At 44.2% G+C, this 14,104-nt stretch overlaps 1 protein-coding gene across 1 annotated transcript in view; it reads left to right on the forward strand.

Moving 5' to 3' along the window:
* COL26A1 (collagen type XXVI alpha 1 chain) overlaps positions 1–14,104 on the forward strand; it is a gene marked incomplete at its 5' end in the record, with an annotated part of 154,353 nt that overhangs the window by 96,733 nt on the left and 43,516 nt on the right. Inside the window, one exon of the mRNA XM_019471032.1 lies at positions 1,546–1,587. Within this exon, the coding sequence (XP_019326577.1) occupies positions 1,546–1,587 (42 nt within the window). The remainder of the gene's footprint in view (positions 1–1,545; positions 1,588–14,104) is intronic.

The raw sequence follows: 14,104 nt of genomic DNA on the forward strand, positions 1-14,104 counted from the left end.
ATCACTGCTTGTGATAAAGCTTGAGGTGACACAGAAGAGCTGGAGGAATATTAAAGCATCAGCCCTCCAAAGGAATCTCTGTGGGTCTTAGTGGGTGTTTGAGCGGGACTCCAGGCTTGTCCAGATTTGCACTGGTGTCATTGCACCAACATCTCCTGTTTCCTCCCAGTGAAGATGCGTAGGACGATAAGCAAGCCTGCTGCTCAGGTGTTTGAGGGTCTTATGGGACTCCAGGCCTTGTCCAGATTTGCACTGGTGTCATTGCACCAACATCTCCTGTTTCCTCCCAGTGAAGATGCGTAGGACGATAAGCAAGCCTGCTGCTCAGCTTCCTAGGCATATGTGCAAAATCATCTAGGACCCCAAACTAACAAAAAACATATTCAAAGCAATTATCTGATCTTGTTTGTTTGTTTTTAATGTGATGTTTCCAGACACTGGTACAACAAACACTCTTGTAAAATCTTGGAACAGTTGTTTGTAGTTAGTATCTTCAAGATGATTTTATGTGTGCTGATCATGACTAATATACATCACTTCAGTGTGACCGTCATCCTCCAGAGCTGTGGGAAATTTTTGGTACTAAGACAATTATTTCCTCAGCTTGTTTAGCATTTTTCTTTTTCCTTTTTTACCCTTCTATGCAAGAAAACACAGATACTGATATATATTGTGCTTTCCAGATGAAAGTGCTTTGTGGTTCACAGACTTAAATAATTAGGTCTTCACAGGCCTCAGAGTGGTTTACAAAGGCAGTTGGAGTCGTCTTCTCTGGTTTTACACTTGGAGATAGAAAAATCTCTAGAGGCAAGGTTAACCGGCCCGGCTCACAACCTGGCCTTGGCAGAGCTGGGGGCAGACACCTCCTCTGAAGTGTACTCTGGTTTTCTAAACATTAGGAGATGCTGCTGTGCCCATACTGCTAAAGGCCGTTGTGTCCGTCGTCGTCTCCCCGCCTGCCCCGAACTTGATTCCTACTCTTGTTCTTGTCACAAACTTGTTTTTTAGCATATGCACCAGCCTCTGGGAAGGTGCCAGGTTCTTCTTCCCATGGCTCAGCAAAAACAATGGCTGCTGCTCTCCCTTCTTGAACCTGGGACCATTTTTTCCCCATAGTGTGCAACTGAGGCAATGACTGCCATTATCCAAAAAAAATAAAACCCAAACCCAATCCCAAGCCCCTTTTACATTCAACCAGAATGGATTGCTGCAGCCTGTTTCATTCAGTAGGTTTTTCTGTGGTTGTATTTCTTGGAAGCATCATTTCCAATAGAGGCATGGGGCTCTTTTACAGGCTTATTTCAGCACTTTGAGAGCACGAGTGTGTGTGTCTGTGCATGCATGTCTTGCTGTGGGTGGGAAGGGGGGAATTGTTGGCAAGAGCGCAAACGAGCCGAACGGGGAGAGTGAAGGCGCTTTCATTCCTTACCAAGTTTTGCTCTGCAAGCTGAGTAAACTTTTTCTCTGCTGAACCAATGCTGTGCAGGGTGAGGGTTTGATGCGTTCCCAGTGATAATTGCCTTGTCTCCCCCCCCCCCCCCGCAGGTTCATCTGGCTGCCAGCACGGTTACTTTTCCAACCAGGACCGTAAGTGGGCAACACGAACATCATGGAAAAGCAGAGCCTAAGAGTGAAGTGGGGTGCTCTCCTGGGTGGGGGGCCGTGGCAGCCAGGGATGCCCTTCACTTGCAGGGGGAAGCATATTGGAAGGGGGTCTGTGAGTCTCTGCCTGCTCTTTGCCTCAGTTTCCCTCAAGTATCTGGAGGGCAAGGAAAACGGGAGCTGGAAATGCCCCACTCCTCTCAGGTTCAGGGAGTTGCTCAGGCAGCGCCTGATGAGCATCTGGGAAGGGCCGCCCTGCCTGGACTTTCCTCGTTTTACCTTGGGTCGGTGCCTGAGAGGGGACACCAGGCTCCACAGACCCTGCGTCTGCCCCAGGGTACCTGTTGTGGTCTCTTCCTAGCAACTAAAACTCACCCCCCTGTTTTCCCTGACCTGCTCACGCTCCTCATCAGTCATTGGGGGTGGTATGTTGAGAAGAGCCAGGAGGGGGGTCGGCTTCATGAGGTGAATGCTGCAGAGCTCTCAGAGGGAAGGTGGCTGTGACCTTGTTTGCAACTGCAGGCCCTCCCCTGAGGAGAGAGGTTCATCGGCCATTGGCATCCAGCAGCCTGGTGTCTCCTCATATCCGAGTGTTTCTGTGACACTTGTGTTGGTGTCTCTGAACAGCCTCCCCTGAGAAAACTGAGATGGTTTTAAAGGTTGAAAGTGAATGAGAGCCCATTTATTGCTTGCCGGTGCATGAACTGTACGTCTCCAAGCTGATGGTAAAAGTGGCTTGAAAGTGCAAAAGCCCAACCAAGGTTTTAAATTTGACCGTGTATCTCCAATGATGGTTAATCAATAAAACGCAGGAATTTACATGGGAGACTTTGTACCTGATGGCCATGTGCAGATTTTGTGGTAAATGAAAATCATGGGACCTTAGAAGCAGCACATATGCTGAGCAGACGAGTTACTCCAAAGCGCTGGTTTTGTGAAAGCAGTGGTATGGCAAGGGTATGAAGAGCTCGCACGGATCTGCCTCTTTGCTCTCCTTGCTGAACACACACTCAGCAGAAAAATAAGCGTCCCATAGCCCAAAAGCTCCTATGAAGCCATAAATTAGGACGAGCATCTGTCTTTCTGCTCCTACATCTATTGCAGACATGCTTCATGCTCTAGCTGCAGTTCCTCTCTCTGTGTGTGCTCTGCCTATGGATGTTACAGAACATGCCTCTGATTTCTCATTAACCACAGTTGTTCAGCATAGAATCGGCCGTTCGTCTTGGGCACAGCTGAAGCGGGCAATAGCCAAGCGGGGCAGTGATGGCAGCCTGGGAAGGCTGTGTTTCAAACCTGCAGCGCTGCATCCCTTGGGTGGGACCCTGAAACTGAAGATGCCCAACAACTATTCCCAGCGATCTCTGCCAAGACCAGAGGGTATTTGGAGTGCATAATGACTTTGGGTCTTTCCTTGAAATTCTAAGCTCTTATTGTATCAGGAAAAAAATCAGTGTCCAAATAGAGAAGTCAGTCCCAGCCCTTCTGGGAGAGAAGGATCCTTCAGTTCTTGTTTCTATCCTTGTTCTCTTTCATATTCTCTTCCATGGTTGAGGATGCTATTGTTTACTGCTCTCTGTTACTTGGGCATGTCCTGGCACACGAATGCACTTCTTAGCGCATTGACCCTCGTATTTGGAACTGCCATGTAGAGGAACTAAATGGCATGTCCAAGGACGCATGGGAAAGTATTGTGTCAGCAGGAATTGCATCTAAATCTTCTGCATTCCTTATTATTGGTCCCACCACAGGCCAGTCTTGTTTCTGGATTGTCTTTTTAAAGTGGTGATTTATTTCCTTGGTCTCTCTCCACTTTGTGCTTCAGTTTCTCCCTTGGTGGCTGTGACCTTTTCAACATCTGCCCTGTTCTGTGTTCGTAGAGGGCAAGAATAGTCCTGCCCCCTGCACATCTTGGCCCTCTGAGGAGACAAGATACTAAATTATTTTAAAAGGTGGCTTACTCCATTGCACACTTCTGTGCACCTTTAAGGTTTCATCCAGGCAAAATCTAACTGATGCTGTTATTCTTCTGATAACTTGACAATGGGGGTTAGAGGATATTGGCTAGGGATTTTTTTGACTGTGTAAGGAATCCTCCTTATCAGCAATTTGGCCTAGGATTCTTCTAGTTGTCCTGTGTTTGAAGATGTTTCCTGCTATGGTTTGCTCTTAGTCATTTAGCCTCCAAATGATACACTGATTTTTAGAATGTAGGCTAAACTCTTTGGAAGTATGGGGCCAGATGGCACGGCAGAGATGTATTGCCCCTAGAGTGGTTGGGCCTTGCTCTCTGAGGTCTGGGAAGGGGAGATGACTATTCTGAAATGAACAATGAAACGTGCAGGAGGTATTCCACAACTTCCCTGGAGACTAGATAACAAAATTTGTGCAGTGTAGGGTGTACGTGGCACCACATGACATGAGGATTTTCTCTTTTTCTTTTTAGAAGGAAACGTGCCAGATAAGTAGAGAACAGGTAGACTGAGGGCAGGAGCACTGTAAAATCAGCTCCTTACAACTGCAACATTCATTAACTTTGATGTAGGCAGGACCAAGAGGGAATAATGGAGAGCTAAAAATTAGGTCTGTTTTAAGTTGCAACAGAGATCTGGCTGCAGATGCTTTTCTGTCTTTTCAAGCTAAAGAAGTCAAAAATTTTCCAATGCAAGTGCCTGGATTGCTTGAATTTTGTCATGGGCTTTTTCTACCCCTTGGTGATCTGGATCCCAATGCCTTGGGAGTGTCGCTCCCAGCATCTGGCCCACTGTCTTGGGCAAGGTGGGAAGGTAATACAGTGTTATGCTTACATACTGGAAGTGCTTCAGTAGTGTGAGTTGCTACTGTATTTCTAGAAGGTATAGAAAAGGCTCTCTGTTTTCTGTAACACTGTGACACTCCTCGTAGGCTTATAAGCACTACAGTATAGAGAGATCCGCAGATGCTTCTGGCCGCACTCAGACACTTTCAACCCTACCCAAGGTGGGTGTCTCTGCCTGATGTTTCCTATTGGCTGTTTCTAAGTATTCAGCCCATCAGAAACTTTAGTTTCAGGGACTAAAGTGGAATTTAAACTATCTGAATATAGTCCTTTGTGTCAAATCAAATGATTTGTTAAAGCGAGGCCAGATTTGCGGGGAGAATCAATCTTTTTTATTAGATCAACTGATGTGGAGAAAGCAGAAAACTTTCAGGCGTATTAACCCTTCTTCTGGCCTGCGTTTGTATTACAAGAACAGAGGGACCTGTCTACCAGGGGAGACTGTGCTTTAGGATACATGTTCACACTGACTATTCCTCAATGGTCTTGGTCTGAACGCAGACATGGGTGGCATTTTTGGGCCTGCTTGTACACTTTTTTGGGGGAAAGACTTGACTCCCTCTGTGTTTAGACACTAGATGTTACTACACAACGAATAATGGGCTCTGCTCTGCAGCTGACTCATTGTGCAAGTCTGGGGCTAATTACGGAATCCCTCCATGCCTCAATTTCCATCTGTAAAATGTCACAGATGCCCACCATTCATAAATCGCTTTCAGATTTCCAGATGAGGTGCTGTGTAAGTGTAGAATAGTGTTAGTTTATACATATTGTGCTAGAGTATAATATAAAACACATGCAACAGAAGAGCCTCACAGATGTGTCTCTTTCAACTGCAAAAGGCAAGGCCTGGGCTGATGATTTAGCACAGCACTAATTGGGCTAAAATAGGAGATTGCTTTTGTACAGATGCAATTGTCATCGTTAAAGTCCTCATTTACCAACAGTTTTTGGAGATAGCCCAGTTATTTCCTATTGAGGAAAACTGTAGCATCTTGGGTCTTGAAGCACAGCAATTTATAGCCAATTTCAATGTTTTTATAGCATCCCCTACGCTGGCTGTCCTCACACTTCTGGAAGGGGACTGTTCCATTGTTTATTTTGAATGTGCATCTTGCTTGGCCTGTAGCTGCACTTAGCACTTTTTTGCTGCCTGCAACTTTTTGGGCATATCCTAATCTCAAAGCAGAGGCATTTGACTGAGTCATTTCCATTGCCATTACTGGGTGTTGCATACACAGGAATCCCCATTTATTGATAAGAAAGCTGTTCCTGTGGCTGCAAGCGAACGAGTGCCTGGCAGCTGTTCAGCATTAAGTGAATTCTCAGAGTTTAAAGGATTTGTGAGCTGTGATGGTTTGGGTTTGGGCGATTAACTTCGGTGAAGTGCTTGAGAGTGTCTTCCAGACACATTTCACGGAGAAGGATGAACTTAAACAGTTAAGAGATTTGATTTGTTTAAGTGCCCTCAAGTTTCCTGATTGTGCTGTTGGGTATAAACTCTCAGTGTGTATGAAACCTAGGAGCTCCTTTTGACTGCAGGAGAATTATGGTTGTTCCTTCCAGTTGCAATCTGGCCCTGTGCTTGTTTGAAAGTGCCAACGTCATCCCGGCATCATGTGGCAGCAGGCACCAATGACTGTGCATTGAGCCTCTGAAGCTATCCTCTAGCTGTTTAATTTTAAAGCCCTGGTCGGGGCTTATTTGCCAGTGTATTGTTGCCTGCTGCTCAGAAGTGATTATTGATGCTGAGCTGTTGTGAGAAGAAGGTGTGGGGTTGGGGGGAATGAAGGTGTCTCTGCAGATATCCAGTTTCTTCTTGGTGTATTGCAGACAAATTGCACCGTTCTGCATTTGTCCGGTTTGGACTCACTGGCTGTTCTCCCCGTTCCTCATTAGTGCTCAGAGGGAGGGTCAAAATTCATTGTCAAATCCTCCACAGCTGTAAGAGTAACATAATATTGGGACTGAGTGCGTGGGGTGACAGGCGTGGGAGAGAAGATTGGCTGACACTCAGCCTTACCCAATGCTTGCCATGTTCCAGGAGAAATCTCCCCGGATGCTGGGCCTTCAGTCATGGGTCTAAACTTGCCATTTAAGGCATTTTTTAGGAGAGTTTCAAGGTGGAGGCTGCTAGAACCTCAAAATGAAGCTTCTCAAACTACTAACAGCATGATGTCTCTTAGGGGACACTTATACTATGGTGCTCATTGTTGTGTAAATATCATAAATCAGAGAAAGCACAAATAGGCAAATTGTGAATAAAGGCTCGTTCTCACCAGAAAGTAAATGAATCCCCAAATTTGGAAGCATTTGGTGAGTTTGGGGTTAAAATAACAGGATGCGGGAATTCTGGAAAACATTTTGGCTATGGATATCCTCTGATTTTTCATTCTAAAATGAGTTGGAAAAATAGCCTGGTGTAGCTATTTTTAAGAGTTAAAAATCTGAAACTGAAATGTGCCTGGCTAACCCCAAGTGGATATTTCTTTTACTAATTTTTCTTCATCCAGAAGTTAATAAGGAAATAACAAAAAAGGACAAACAAAAAAACCCAAGTCCTTTGCACAGCCTTGTGCTAGCCACTAATTTGATGCAAGCGTTACCTTGTTCTTCACATTATGGGGACCAGATAGATGATAAAAGGGATGCGCCGGGGCTCCTGACTTCCCAGTGTCCCTCATGTCTCAGAGAACAAAATCGCAGCTGCAGAGAAATGCGGAAGGGATTCCTCTTTCTGTTGCTCAGATCTATAAGGACCATTGCAAGGCTCAAAGGGATTTAGATAAAGGCCAACAAAGGGTAATTAGCAGAATTAGGCGGAGTATTGATCCTCAAGAGACTGACTATCTTGTAGCCTTGAACCTTTTCACTCCAGCTCTCAAGCGCTGAGTGACAGTCATTAGCCTTGTGCAGAGCAATGGTGTGTTGAACAAGGGCTGTGGGGTGCCGTGCAGAGCCCGGGGAAGGAGCGCAGTGTGGGGACGGAGGGTTGAACCTGAAGCTGAAATGTTGACCTGGGAAATCAAAGCTTTGCAAAAGTGCCCTTGGCACTAGTAATAATAATACATAGTATTCTGATGTTCAGGGAGGCAAATTCTTCTGAACTCAGACCATCCTTTTCAGTTGCTTAAACTATTGTTTTCGTTATTGGTCTTCCAGCTAATTTTTTGTCTTGGCTAAAGGAAGCCAAGTGCTAAATACTCTGGATGAGGAACCACTAGTGGTTGACTGAACATCCTAAATGTAACATGTTTATGGGTTACAGGGACTTTGTGGAGAAAGAAGGCGTCTAACCCTAGAAGGTGTCTTTAGTCCTTGCAGGTTGAAGTGTAATAAAACTCAAAGCAGGGGTAGAATTTAATGTCAGAAATCCAAACTAGAAACAAGAGGTGTATTTTCTTATACAATGGTTAACTTTGGATGCAGTTCACTAAAGAAACCTAGATTGTCTGGCTCTAGAGTGTCTTTCTGAAAGACGTACTCCAGTTAAGCACACATTGTTTGGCTCGAGACTGTGAGAGATTCTCTGACCTGTGATACACAGGTGCAGAACCAATATTATAAGAGTCCCTCCAGATTTTATGGTGAGCCTTGATTCGAATGTTTCCTTTTGTCCTGTCTGCTTCCTTATTTCATGTTACATTACACCATATTTTGACTGCATTTTTCCCTTGATTGCTTCTCCCAGCAGGGAAAAGCAGTCTCTTCTGTGAGGGCTGTGAGACCATCTCAATTGGAGATGAACTTTCAAGCATAGTGGGGTTCCCATGTGTGCTTGGACTGGGGTTGAAAGAGTTAGCCAGGTCCCATTAAGTATCACTCCATGTCATAGATCAGGGAGTGATAGAGAGATGAGTCTGGTTCAATGATGGTGGGTATCAGGCGCTGGTTTTTGGTGTATTGAGGACTGGACCAGCTATAGGAGGAGGATGTTTTCTGTGCCCTCAGCTTCCTTGGCAGGAAGGCATGTGGGCTCCCTCCTTTTAGTCTGGGGACTCTTAATCTAGCTTGCATATAGCCCTATCTTGCTGTGAGAGGTTTGTATATACATATTGTTCATAATACCTATGTGGCTTTATTTTCTGGCTTTTTATTTGCTTTGGTGTGCTTTACAGCCATGCCGTGATACAGTGGTGAAGCAGGGGAGTAAAGGGCTCACGGGAGGGTTGTTTTGTCCAACATCAGAAGTGCTGGGCACCCACATTACCACCGGCATCGCTTGGGAGCACCATGTTCAGCAGCTTCATAGACAGCAAGGCTTTAACAGACGTATGCTGGGTAGATAAAATCTTTTTTTATCATTTAATCATTTCAGTCTTCAGGCAACTATGCTGGGCTACATTAGTAAAATGTCCTTGGTGTTTCTAAAAGTAATAGATAATACATTTCTAGCAAAATGCGTTGCATCAAAATCCAGTCATTCCCTGCTAAACCTTACTCTGACAGATGAAGATGGATTGAACACGGATCTCGCAACTCGTGGTTGCCTGTGAATAAATGATCATGATCTAATTCCATATGCTAACAGAGCACAGGCCTAACCAGCAAAATAGATCTTTGGCGCTGTGAAAGAGCACAAATCCCCAGGCTGAGAGCAATTATGTATAAAATTAGTTAGTGGTGTGGGAGTGTGCATGTGTGAAATTTTAAATAAAACAATGTGAGTGATGTGAGCTGTTTAAGAATAGACCTGGGTGAATAATGGAGGTTTTTTGGGTCTATTTGCCAAACCAAAAAATTGGAAAGAAAAATGATTTGGGAGAAACTGAAATGGAAATTTTTAGGTTTTTGACACAACGTACAGACTAAAATATGGGTTTGGGTCAACCCAAATTATTTCATTTGACCCAAAGTGAACCATTTAGTTTCACTTAAGACTATTTCATTAGTTCATTTCATTTTTAATTTAGGGGAGTTTTGAAGTAAATGCTATTTCAAAACTTAAGACTGAAACATGCCATTAAGAAACTATGAAAATAATTTTTTAAAAAATCTAGAGAAAATATTGCAAAAATTTAAAAAAGTACACCCATTTTTTTCACTTGAAACTATGTACCAAATTTTATATGGGTTCTTGAATAGTAGTTGTTACTCCAAAGGTGCATTTTATAGTAAACTTTCTTTTTTGCTTAGGTTTTTTTTACAGTGAATAGTAGGTTACTCCAAAGGTGCATTTTATAGTAAACTTTCTTTTTTGCTTAGGTTTTTTTTACAGACACTTCAAAATCACAGAATATCATGATAATGAAAAAATATTTATAGCTTATCCAGAGGAAAAAAGCCTTTTCCTGTTTAAGAAGGTAGAAGAAAGTAGACATGAAAATGAAGTATGAATATTTTACAAGCAGAAAAAGATCAGATAGCAGTTCTCATAAGAAAGGAAATTTGAGCTGCTTTTAAAAGATAGCCTGTAAAGTTAAGGGTAAGGGTTATTATAATAGAGATATGAGAGAGAGAGAGAGATTACAAATGGAGAAATTTTGGCAGTGATCAGGGTCTCCTAGCAGAGATGGTGAATTATCTGTAATGATGGTAAAAAGACAAAAATATTCTATAGGTGTTCTGTTTCATATTGATAGGCAGCCTAATAACTCACAATTTACAGGTGAAGATAAAATTTTCCATCCTGTAAAATCCTGATGTGAAAACTTTGGGAGACAACAAACCGTCTTTGGTCAATGAGACCATCTTTAAATGTCTCTGAGCCTCCAGTTCCTTATCTGGGAGATACTTTAATTACGCTAACGGTCATGCTGAGCGGAAATGTTGTGGGGCTTTGTCAGTGCTGCTTTTGAACTTGGGATTAGAGGAACTGTGTGTTGAAAGCGAGTAGCCTACCGTTTTCAGTAGTTATTGGACCCAGAAAGGGGGCAAAAAGAAAGATGCTCTCTCTCCCTCCTCCCTCCCTCCTTCCACGTTTGCTTGTGGGTGAGACCCAGCCTCGCTCAGCCGTCTCTGTACTGCCGAAACAGAAGGGACACTGTAAGGTGCTGGTGTGTTCTGTGCGCATCCAGTCTCCGCGCGCTTAGGTTAGAGCATGCAATGTTTGCAATTCGGCAAGAATACAGATTTCCTCTGCAGCTGAACACGCTGACATGTTGGGGAGAGGAGGGACCTAATGAGCTAGCTCTTCTTTTTTCAGTCGGGTGCCTTGGCCTGTCTATCCCAACATCTCTGCTGTGAGAGACCCCGGCTATCTGGGGCTCTTCCCTTGCCCCTGTCTTTGCCAAAAGGTGAAAATTTGCAATGCACGCAACAAATAAATATCATGGTAGTAAACAGAGACTCTTGCAGCTGAGTCTTAATCATCCTACACTAAAAAAAACTCGGAGAGCTTCCCCTTACAGAGAAACAGTTCTTGCTCCAGCTTACTGGGTCCTGAGCCATGGCCAGGGCGTACGATATGCCGGTAGGAGCCCTTCCCTCCCGCAGCTCTCCAGACCTTTGATTCCTGTTTGCTCTTCAGACCAGAGGCTACTGGGCGACAAAAGTGTTCCTCCTCTCCACGGTTGCTGTCAGCCCTTTGCCTTTCACATGCTCAAATCCCATTACAGAGCTACAGACATGACTGATTCTAAACAAGTACAATTAATAAAATCTATCTAGCCAACATCTGACTCTCATTAGAGGAAACGTGTTGAAAAAACAGATCCCAGGTTGGCTGTGATTTATGGCTTGGGCCTGCTATCCTTCACAAGCACTGGCGAAAGCTTTTGCAAAGGGCCAGAACATAAACTACTTAGGGAAACTCAGTATCCATGTAAAAAGGCTGGAAGGGTCAAATCAGACAAATTAAAGAGGGGTGGAGATGCAAGCCCAGGCTGGCTGTCCCCTGCTGAGGGACACCTAGGTAGGCACAGGAGATTTGTGTTCATATTTCTGCCGTGGAATTTGACTTCAACTTTCTCATGTGCCGGAGTCTGAAAGTGTCACTGTTTTTTTTTTTCTGGCTAAACTGTGTGTATGTGTGTGGCAACAAGTGGATGGAGGGGTTAGTGGTCTGGTGGTTTATCTTGTGAGTGTCCAAATATAACGTCTCTGGAGCATAACATCTCAGGTGCTCACTGAGTTGACAGTAGAAGTTAGCTGTGCTTCTTACTTCCCTGGGAGTTTCAGGCTTCATCCTTTTCTCCTTGCAAAGAAACATGGTTGCCTGGACTAATTTAGCAGACTTCACTCACACTCTTCCAGATTTGTTCAGAGTCTACTCTGAACTTGGCCTGGAGAAGTGTCCACTAACTGAGAAAAACTAGTCTCCTGCTTCCTTTGAAAGACAAAACTTTCTTCAAACTGGGCCTACTCAAGTTGTGTGTTACTGATTTGTAAGACAGTGCACCCTGAACCGTAACAGCGTGGTGCATGGAGACCTGCTCTGAGTAGTCCTGATTGCGCAGCTGCTGGTGCAGAGTTAAAGCTGTTGTGTTCCCAGTGCTGTAAACATGGGCTGTTGGCATGACCTTGATGCAGCTCTGGCTTGCTCCCCCTACCCTGGGGATAACCAAGTTTGTCCTCTTTGTGCATGTCCATTTCTGCAAAGTGCAATGGAAGTGGTGGACTTTATTAGATGGAAAGAGAAGAGCTGCCAGGCAGGTTTTATCACAGAAATCAAATATACTCATTTATTTCTCTGTGTGTGTAACATTTGGTCATTTTTTATTCTCTGACCTTGGGTCCTTTACAGAAGAAATATTACGCTAAAAATGGATGAAAGGAAAGTAAGACTCAGAGGAGGAAAGTGCATTGTTTAAAGCCCCGAGCAGGTTGAAGCATGAGCTGCAAATGCGATTCTTATGTCCCGAAACTTGACTGTGTGCTACGCCCCATTGCATTGCAAGGTTGAAGTTTCTTGTAATGGCAAAATACGGTCTTGAAAAAAATGGCTGCAAAGATTTTATTTGTTTAAACAAAGGCTTTGTGATTCCAGAATTCTCTCCCCTTTCGTATGCTATAAACCACCTCCTCCGCCTCCCCTCTGAAATATGAATTTTGGAGTAATCCATCAAGAAAAAGAGAGACAGAGCCTTGATCCCTTGACTTCAGTTGAGCTGTGCAATTTATATCTACTGAGCATCTGGCTGTAGGGAAACCAAAAGCCCTTTTAATATTCTGCAGAGACTCTAGGTATACAAATGAGCGTGGGCTGTCAGAGCTGAGAAATGGGGCAGAGATGCCAAGAGGTTTCTTTGCTGTTTTGCACAAAACTCTGACCTGCGGCCCTATGGTGAAAGTTGGCCTGTTTTTTTTTTTTTTTTTTACTCCTCAGTGCCACTGTGATAATTGTGCTGAAATCATTAGAGCCCCATTGGTATAAAGCCGTTATCACGCCTTTCTTGTTTCAAGTGAGGAGTTTGAAGACTTGTGGGGCTTTCAGCCTTGAGCAGCTGAATTGTGCAACTATTTAATCATGAAATTATGCAAACGCTGCTCGAGCCCTGCAAAGCTGGAATACCAAGTTAGCAAGGCACCCGAAGTCAGTCCTTCACTGCTGTAAGACGCTTGTTGTAGGAACGTATCCGGAGTGGAAGCCACAGGCTTACAGCCCGGTGCCTGTTTGCAAAGCTGCAGCGCTGGAGGCACTGGCTCAGCCTTTAATCGAAGATCGGTCAAATGTAGCAACCATTAGATCAGGGTTAAGTGGGTCACTGCTGGCACAGGGTACGTGACTTGTTATTTTTCAGCATGCCGAGTCTACCACATCTCTGATACGTTAGACTTTTCTTTCCCTCCAGTTGCATTGCTTTACCCACGCAGCTGGAGAGGGGGAATGGGAGGGTGGGAAGGGAGAGGTGTGCTAGGACAGTAACAGCGAGACATTATGGAGACGGACTGGGTGTCATGCGATATGCTGGTACAGTCTCATGTTCATTATCTCAATTATTTATCCTCCCTGCTGGAACACTTCTAAAACAAATCCTACCATGTGTTTTGAGGTTGGGCTTCATAGAGTGAAATCACAGCTCCTTTCTCGGAGTTTAGCTGGAAAAATACAAATCTGCCAACTAGGAATATGAGGGAAATAAACTGTGGTTCTGTGTAGCAACAAGTGATGGATTTCTGCAGATATGGAAAGCGTCTGCTCTGGAGTTCCAGGTCAGAGAGTATGTGTATTTGCCCCAACGTTATATTTGTTGCATGTGAAATAATGATGTGAGATTCTCAAGCTCGTTTTAATAAAGCAGACTGCTTTCACCCTGATCAGAAAATTCAACTTCACAGTCCCAGGCCTTGGAACCACCAGCCATCAGGATTTAGACACTAAATACTTCAGTGCATAGTAGTCAGGGAAGATATTTATTAGCTTGATTTGTCACCACCATTCTCAGGCTTTCTGCAAGGACAGATAACGACCCCAGACCTTGAAGCAGCCTGGTCCCCGGTGTGTTGTGAGTGAGCTTTGAACGTAGTTTCTGTAACTGCAGTGCTGACCATTCATCTCTGTGTTTGAAAGCATCGTCCGTCTGTTGGTTAGATAAACAAATGTCACAAGGATTTTTTGGCAGGGTGACCAACAGAAGATCTTTTGCATTAGGACATCCACTTTCTGGATTAGTTAAATGTCTTTTGGGTCCAGGCGAAGTACCTTGGGTGTGGATCTGGGTTTCCAGGCATTTCACGAAGGAAAGAATCAGAGTTCAAATCCAACTTGAGCTTAAGTAGTTCTCTTTCTGACCTGTGCTGTGT

Source organism: Aptenodytes forsteri, unplaced genomic scaffold (assembly GCF_000699145.1).
Source record: "Aptenodytes forsteri isolate BGI_AS27 unplaced genomic scaffold, ASM69914v1 Scaffold347, whole genome shotgun sequence".
Classification (NCBI taxonomy): Eukaryota; Metazoa; Chordata; class Aves; order Sphenisciformes; family Spheniscidae; genus Aptenodytes; species Aptenodytes forsteri.